The following is a 9,359-nucleotide window of genomic DNA, read 5'->3' as shown; positions in this document are numbered from 1 at the left end:
CCAAATGTGTGTTTGTCGTCCAAGTGGTAAGGCTAAGGCACTTGATTTTCTTAAATAAAGCCTCTTTTTTCTTGTAAATGGGGGGTAATAGGTGTAAGTAGAGCTTTATTTGCTTTGGTGACTTGGTTCAATTTGAACTAGTTAGGATCTAAAGTGACTTTTGAATTGACATGTAGGAATGAAATTGCAAGAAAAAATTATTGAGATTCCATGATTAAGTTGACTTAGTAAAAAATTCAAGTGGTCTTTATGGATGGTTTTCATGAATTAGTGCATTAAGGGTGTGATAGTATTTTTTATTTTATTTTATTGTCTTGATTAAGATATGTTTTATCTCATTGTTATGAAATTAACCCTTGATGTAGCGTATGACAGGAAAATTTTGGGTAAAATATGATTAGCGTACCTGTCAAAATTGAAAAGTATTAATCTCGTCCTTATAAAAATTTCTGTATTAATTTAGTCATTATACAAATAAAACATTTTTGGTGGTTTTCAATGGTAATTATGTTAGATGTTAATTAGCTTAATTACTTTCTCTCCATCTTTCGAAGCATACTCAGAACACATCAAAACTCATTGTTATTTTATCTTTTTCTTTAATCTAACTAAAAAGTGCAAGAAAATCGTTCAAGAAATGACAAAAAATTGTAACTTTTGGGGGATTTTGGTTGCAAAAAATTGTTTAATTTATTTTTAGGGTTTTAACCACTGTAAATTATTTAATTCATTTGGGGGGTTAGTTTGGCCTAGGGCCAATTGAGCCACAAGCCAATTAATACATGCAATTTCAGATGTAATTTTGAGGGATTTTAGTTGGAAAAATTGTTTAATTCATTTTGAGAGTTTTAACCGTTGGAATTTATTTAATTTATTTATAATTAAATTACATGTAAATTTGTTAGTCACTTTAGATTATCATCTAATAGAGTTATCAGTTTTATTTTTACTGAAATCAAATTAATATAATTTTTTTATGAGGACGAAATTATTACTTTTCAAAATTTATAGGAATCCCAAATATATTTTACGCAAAAAAAATTCATTGTCAATTAAACTACCTTTTCAAAAATAAGATTCCTGAGTAGTTTTATAAAAAAAAATATTTATAGCTAATTACCGTGAACAAGTTTAATAAATTTACAGATAATTATCAAGAGGAACTTTTATTCTCATTACCACTCATTCACAAATTAACCTTTTCAAAAATCTTATCTCCAAAAGATATTTTTATTCTTATGTCACTTTCTTAAGAAAATGAAATCCTTTTTTATACCAAACGCTATCTCAACAAGGAGGCCTTTTGCAACAATCACCTCTTTCAGGGTTTAAAAGTTTATCTTTTCAAAGTGTGCAGCTCACACCTTTGTCATCAACCCTTGTCAATTTCTATAACATTCAATATACAAGGAAAATGCTTTAATGTGATTTGCATGCTGTGAATCCTTTACATTTCTTTTTCTTGTTTTGTTGTTTTTTATTATAGTTTATTTATGCATTATCCAAGTTACTTACTCTAGCATTAATTTAAGCTTGTTTTTTGCTATTCCCTTGTATGCTTTTACCTTTAACCGGATCTTCTCACATGCTAAAAACTAAGGTTCACCATCGGGTCGAGAATAATAATTACGCGAAACCTTTAGAATGATTCGAACTTCAAAGTCCTAATATTACAAAACCACGTTCACTTTTACTGTGACAAGTTACACTATTAAGTGGGTATTCAATCAGATAAATAGAAATATTCGATTAGTATTAACTTTCAGTATTTCAATGCATGGCTCTTCAAATTTTACGTAAAAAAATTTCAAATGTCTTTTCTCCTTTTGAAAAATTTATATATTTTTTTATTTAAAAAAATTACATATGCATCTTTTGAAATTTAAAGAAATTCTATTTTAAAACCTAAACAAATTCCCTAAACATCATATAAGCAGTTGACACTAACAAATCATGTACATTAATAATTTTAATTAAAAAAAGGTTAAAATATATTTTTTCTCTTCATAAATATGAAAATGTTCAAAATCGGTACCTAAACTTTTTTTATCTATTTTACATCATCACAAAATTTAAATGTTACTTTTTAACTTGAAATTAAGTATAAATACATCTGAATCTACATGTATATTGAAAATGTCAAGTTTTTACTTTTTTTACATTAATTATATATTCAGAACTAGGTTTACGTACATCCGAATTTATATTTATATTTATGTTATTGTAGAAAGTGTCAAATTTTTTAATTTTTTTATATCAAAAAACCAAATTTAAATTTTACAAATACAAAAAATAGATTATTTTTTTTGCAATGATGAATTTCGAACATTTTCATATTTATGAGAACAAAAAATATATTTTAGTCTCTTTTAATCAAAATTGTCAAAATTTATAATTTGTTACCATCAAATGTTTAGACAACAATTAGGAGGTTCCTATAAGTTTTAAAAATAGAAGAAAATCATATGTATTTTTTTAAAATTCAGGAGAAACGTGTAGATTTTAAAATATATATATATATATATATATATATATATATATATATATATATATTTATAATTTCCTTAAACCATGAGTGTCATGTGTAATTTTTATATGCCACAAACTTTTAACACACGGAACAAAATCTAAACACCTATATAGTATACACTATACACTGTACAAGCAATAAATTAAAGAATGTAGATAAAATTCTCGTGTGGTTTGGAAAGCGGACTTACTCATTTCGACGGTCAGACTTGAACTAGTTGCTTAAAGTACATAAGGTTTAATTTGTCATATAAAAAATTCTGATCAAATTTCGTTATTTTTAAAATTAAGTAAATTTATATTTTCTGTTAACTTTTTTTTCCAAAATCATTAAAAACTTATTTTTTGCTCGAAATTTACACATTATTGAAATCTTTTTCTACTCAATTCATTAAATTAAAACATCAAATTACACCAAATAAACTAAAAAGAATCTCAAGTTTTTCCTCTTAATGCCCTAATCTCACATTATAAAATACTTTATCAAAGTCAAACTTTGTTTTTTTAAACCTCTAGAATTGTTACATATCTCAGATTTATCATAAACCACCAAGTATTTGGATAAAAAAAATTGAATATCTAGAGAATGGTAAGACCAACTTCATTTAATTTTAAAAATAAAAATTATTTGGCTTAAAAAAAATGAGCTAAAATCAGGCATAAAAACTAAAAAGATTGCAAACACAATTAAACCTACAGTGTAAGATAAAGTAGCCAATAAATGTGCAACTAGCCATCAAGGGTATTATTAGTACCCTAAATATTAGAGTGCTGTAGAAACTCAGGAGAAATACAGAAGTTTGAATAAACAAATTTTGAGTCTACATTTCCAATTTTTGCATCAACACCTTGACCTTGTCTACATAATAATACATAATAAATTAATATTAGCTTCCCATATCTATCCACTCCATACAAATGCAACCACGTTCATGGAGTTGGTCAGTTGGGTAGGGAGAGAAGCATAAGAGACGTGAGATTGAATCATGTTTAACTTGTGTGTATAGTCTGTCCTTTATCTAACTCAGCCCATTACTAAAGCTTGATACAGCAATTCAAAATTTATATCAACCTTGTTAAACAAGATTAATTTATTTCGATTATGGGAAGCTAGAAGAGAATATTCTATGAAAAGACACATCAGAAACAAGGGAGGCCTCAGGGGGAACCAATCCCCTTTTTAATGAGCATATCATACACCCTGTCAATTTTCATGGCATCCATCTTGAACAATTGATGAGCATCAGATTTTGCAGTGACAGTGCCGGCAAGTATTTGCAGAGACAGTTGTTCTTGCATCTTTAGATACATGGCTGGAGGCAACCTTAGCTCACAGCATAAACGTTTCTCCTGCCAAGGAAAATATAGATGATTTTAGAAAATCAATGAACTGTATTATATATATATATATATTAAAAGGCAAACTTGCCAAAGACAATGTATAATATCCAAAAACAAAAACAAATCAGTACTATATACGCTTAAGTAATTCTTAGAATTTGGGTTTGAACCTAACTCAACTAGCCCATGTGATATCTCCACCCCTTACACTAAAGATCTCAAGTGTAAAGTTTATATGATTGAACATCTACAATTAATCCGATAACAGGCGGCTCAATACCACTAGCTCAAAAGAAAGGTGAGGGTCCCCCCCCCCCCTGCACACACTTATATGCACTATTTTAGTCAGATCATTGGTCAACGTAAGATTTTCAGCAGCAATTTCTCATCTCAGCAGAAAAATAGCAGCAGCATTTAACTATCAGAGTCACACCACAGTCACAAGGAATCTAATTTAAGAAGATTTGGAGGGGGAAGGAGGAAGGACTGCATGCTTACCGGTTCAGAAAGTAAATCTGCCCCATAGTATCCCGTCACATCCATTTCATTGACAGAACTAGAAGTAGCAGGCCCTGCAGGTCTTCCACTCAAATCCTTGCCAGCAGAGTCTGGAGACATCAATGCATTAGGAACCCCTTGATTGCTTGGGCCGCCCTGAGCACTTTCTTTTGTCCTACAACCACTTTCTTCAGCTTCCCTTCTTCTCTTTTGCGCCAGATATCTATCAGCTTCAGCTGAATTGCGGCAACCAGCAGCCCGGGCTTCCTGCAAAACCATGTGTTACAAATGTGAGAATTAGTGTTAATTGCTTGATTTGTGCATGCAGTATGCACATCATATAATCTATATCAGCAGTGGTATAAACAAACATCCATTTCCATTCAATATACAAATCTAAGATTTGATATACTAAGGCAAACAATTCTTGCAACTTTGTCTAATACTAGGATAGGTTAATTTGAATGCTTCAACTTTAGATGCTCGTAAGACACCTCAAAAATGGTATAACCAGACTGATTAGTATGAAAATTTTCCTAATCTCCACAAGCAGTAAAATGTCCATCTCTAGCAGTTTCTACCTACATGCAACCACATGAAAAAAATCCAGAAAGGAAATGAAGATAACAAAATGCTCCCCCAAAAAGCTTATATTTTTCCAACATAGAGAATAAAGGTAAATGTCAATAATAATTTAAAGCCATCCATGTCTCAAACCTTAAGCTCTTGAAGTCTTTTACGGGTTCTATGTTCAGAGATAACGGTTCTAAGCAACTCCTCATGCTCCTCCTTAGTATGAAAGCGCATGAATAAGTCATACTTCCGACATATTGTCTTCTCCTCAGGTGTTAAATCCTTCTCAAATGGATTTGGGTATAACAAATTTCTTTCAAGTATGAAATCCTTCCTACGCTTTCTTTCATCAAGCCTGCAACATTTTTCAATTTAAAGATGAGGTGAGCAATGCTAAGCCAATACCCTGATAATGTCATTACTCTTAATGGTAGACTGTAAATGATTCAGAAAGAGAAAAATATAAAAATAAATTGGTTGTTTACCTTTTTGCATAGAAACGCAACACCCGTAGTTTCAGCTCTCGCTCATCATCAGTGTCAGTGTCCTTAAATTCCATTTCAGCGAGTAGTTGTTCAGCGTCATTATCATATTCAGGATCAAATTCCTGCCTTTTGGCGTTATAACCACTCGATTCTACTAAAGAAGGACCTTCATTTCCAGAGGAAGTAGGCTTTTTTCCTCCAAAATCTCTGTCTAGTTGAGAATCTGCCAATGACGGGAATTACAAAGTTTGATACAGAACAGTGTCAGTAATTTCCTCAAAGAATATGCATGGTGGATAGGTTAGCTAATGTCAGTGAGGAAAAGATATAAAAGTGTCAAGAGTTCAAAGCAAGAAGCTGCTCCCCCTTTACCTTACCTCAGCCAGCATTCACAAAATCTGTTTTAGTTATACTAGTAACGAGTATAGAAGAATTGCAACATTTCCTCAAATTTAATTTATTGCTAAGGTTGAAAAATCATGCAAAAACACACAAATCCTTCACCTCTTTTTTTATAGGAATAAAAGTATAAGGTATTATTCCAAGAAGTTGGTTTTTTAAATTTTCTATGGAAGTGAAAGTCCAAAGGATAGAATTCAATTGGGGTTCAGGACCAAAAATAAAGATGCACACCTTCCATTTTAATGATTCCAGGACCACCTTTTCCACGGCCCACATTAGATGCCTTTTGGTTTGCAGCATGTGTGTTACCCAAGGGGCCATCGGACTCTGCAATATATAAACAAGTTAGAGATCCAAAGAAGATGAACACAGGTAACTTGATGCAAGAAAGGCTAAAATTAGCTATGAACTTATTTTGCTATACCTGAATTCAAACCGGATGCCAAGCGATTAGAGGAGCCAGCTTTATGCGAATCTTCAACCCTGAATCAACAAATCAACATCAAAGAATGTGGTATAGAGATGACATGGAAGATAGAGGATATAAAAAAAGACAGCTTTACTTGGCTCTAGATGGAGAAAAGGAAGATTCTGCCTTTATACTAAGATCCCCCATGGAAATTCCTGTGCCAATCACAAGTGACCAATGATTATAAAAATGTCACCAAAACAAAAAAAAAAACTGTCAACCATGCAAAATAATCTGAAGCCACATATGATGTAAACTTATTCTCCTTTTTCTAAAATATTTTATGCAAATAACAGCATCATGAGGTACATTCATATTAAAACAATCTGCAGCAGGCATCCAGGTTTATTATTATTTGGACATAAACTTAAGTAAAAGCCAACAAGCTCATGTCATCCAAAAGAAATGGTAAATGAGATATGTCTGCTTATAACAACATACTATGCAAGTGAAATTAAGTTAAAAACTAATGCATGTGATGCTATGGATTGTGACAAACCTTTCTTGTCTTCACCCTGCCCTTTGGCCATGGCAAGAAGTTCTTTTCTGTTTTTCCCAACAACATGAGACATGTCCTAGAAAATAAGACAGGTCAGGATGTAAATACCATAAAATAAATATAATAAAAAGCATTCGTTGCAGCTTCATTTGATGCCCATCATACCGGAACAGGAAAGAACGGGGAGTTCAGGTATACATTCCTATAGTGTTCTATGCATGACTCTTTGTTTTTGGTTCCAACATGCTCAGCAACTTCTGTCCAGTTTCCCAAGCCATACATTTCAATTCCCTAAAACCAAAAAATTATTGCTCAAAAGATCAGATATAAGTAAGAGCTTTCTTCTCGGAACACATGCTTTACAGTTTTGAACCACTAGTCACCATTACTCCTGGGAAATAAATTTGAAGTACCTCTAGAAGCAAGATTTCATCATCTGCATTCCAGTCTGGGCAAATAAGAGGGAAAGACAAATTATCCTGTCAAAATAGAATCACATAAAGCAAACCATCATAAGAACAACACTATTCGCAAAACTAGCAGTAACACAATTTTCTCAACAGCTTGGGACAGATTCACTTAAACATAAATTCTCACAAATATGAATCAGATTTTTCATAAGGTAACAAAACAATTTCAGAACAAATTTCCAATGTAAATTAAGTGATTAATCCTGCAATTGACCAGAGACAGTCAGACTGCTCAATTAGCAGTCTGGCGGGAAAAATAACAAAACTTTCTCTGTAACAAAAGCTTTAAATTAACTAAACATTAAAATGAAAACATTTGAGATTAATGTTTACTGACCATAACCCTGTAAGGGTGGCTGCTTTTATGAGGTGTCACCTCAGCTCCAACAGAAAAGCACTCTATACACAAGTCAAAATCTGGGCACATGGCACACTTAATACGGATTTTTCCTGTTATATCTTTATTACAATAATTGCAGTGGTACAGAGCCTTTTTCCCTTCACCTGCTCCTTGGCCTGGTTCACATGAAAACCAGTAAAATTTTATTTTCAAACATCCATATACATGATCAAGATCAACAAGGAAATTTAAGGTCCAAGTAATGGTTACTTCTATAAATTTTTGTGTGTGAAAAATAATTAGTTGGTTTCTTTAACCTAACAGACATTCCACATGCCTTCCAGCACGACTTCAATAAATCCCAACCTTTCTCCTTGTTTCCTTCATTATAAGTGGAAAAAGAAATTCCGGGCCACACTTACATAATATCTTCAGCAAAAGATTATCCAGTGTGTGCATTGAGAGATGAGTAAAACTTTGTATTTGATGGATGTTGACAAAATAATTTAAAAGTTACATCTATAATACACCATAGTTACAAACTTTTAGTGGTTAAAATAAATACATCATAATATATTCATTGTCAATATGTTGTACATACATGAAGATGGTCGAGATTATCTCATTTTACAGCAACTAAGTGAGATTGGATACATAGATCACACAATGTCACCCAGTTTTGAAGAATTCATAATCAATTATCATTGATAATTGATTATGAATCATAAAACAATTACGTTCATATGTAAAATAGCACTGATAAATGATAATCGATTATGTCCCATTGATAATGATTATCAGTGACCGAAACACAGTTACTGCAATTTCTGCACATATCAGTAAAAAAATAAAAGGTGCGGGTCTCCCCACCTATTTCCACACGATCAAACAACCCCACCTTTTCATTTCTCACCTATTTCTTCTCCCTCTCTCCTACTTCCCCCACCATTTCTCAAATACCAAAAAATCCTATAATTTCGTAGTATATTGTATAGGATCAAAATTGTTCAAAAACTGCAGAGAGATGGAAAACTTACCTGCAGCTCCAGATTCTGAATTCTCTCCACTGGCAGCATTCTTTTTTCTCCTTGACCTACACAACCAAACAAAATTAAACAGAGAAAACACAAGGGGAAACCAAAAGAGATTTAGTTGAGCATCAAAGTGAAAAATAAGCATAGCATTTTAATGCATGTGATCAATTAAACACATTCAGCACAACAACAAAATTCAACTGCAATTGGCATCCTTTCTCTCACAACGAGACTTGCATTTGGACGAAGGAGTAAAACCATTAAGTGTAATCAGATAAAGATAAAAAGAAAAGGAAGAAAAAAAAAACCTCTGGTTGGGGTCCTCGTCGGCGTGGTGAAAATTCCCACGAGAGCGACCCATTGATTCTCTGCGCGAACTCCTGAATGAATTTGAATTTGTTGAGGCGCAGGATCAGAATGGAAGAAAAGGGTAGCTATACTTTCTACTTTTTACGATAAAAACCCTAGATTTTTTTGAGGTTGCAATTAAGGAATAGTGCAATTGGATCACTCGAATTGATACAAAAACTGAAGCTTTTACGTTGCCGCTGAGGATTTAGGTATTTACGCGCTAAAATGCAGCGAAAAAAAATATGAAAGAGGCAATTGTCGAAAAAACTGCGACAAAAGAGGATTTTTTTAGCGTTGCATAGGGTCAAACCAAGTTGAGTTCGATGCCGTAAGTGGAACTCAGTTACGAGGAATCTGTTTCAAGTGTA

General features: G+C 32.5%; 1 protein-coding gene across 1 annotated transcript; it reads right to left on the bottom strand.

The window, feature by feature from the left end:
- Positions 1 to 3,251: 3,251 nt before the first annotated feature.
- On the bottom strand, positions 3,252 to 9,359 carry LOC114388468 (transcriptional adapter ADA2b-like). The gene is made up of 13 exons (XM_028348968.1): positions 8,949 to 9,359; positions 8,644 to 8,699; positions 7,604 to 7,782; positions 7,210 to 7,275; positions 6,962 to 7,087; positions 6,797 to 6,872; positions 6,392 to 6,452; positions 6,253 to 6,311; positions 6,060 to 6,155; positions 5,427 to 5,649; positions 5,086 to 5,296; positions 4,369 to 4,635; positions 3,252 to 3,879 (listed from the first exon to the last, which is right to left on the bottom strand). Exons 1-13 carry the CDS (start codon positions 8,999 to 9,001, stop codon positions 3,688 to 3,690), a joined length of 1,665 nt encoding a protein of 554 aa, XP_028204769.1. The 5' UTR covers positions 9,002 to 9,359; the 3' UTR covers positions 3,252 to 3,687.

This window comes from Glycine soja, chromosome 15 (genome assembly GCF_004193775.1).
Source record: "Glycine soja cultivar W05 chromosome 15, ASM419377v2, whole genome shotgun sequence".
Lineage (NCBI taxonomy): Eukaryota > Viridiplantae > Streptophyta > Magnoliopsida > Fabales > Fabaceae > Glycine > Glycine soja.
The sequence above is the reverse complement of the archived record's forward strand: the minus strand, read 5'-3'. Positions and strand labels throughout refer to the sequence as shown.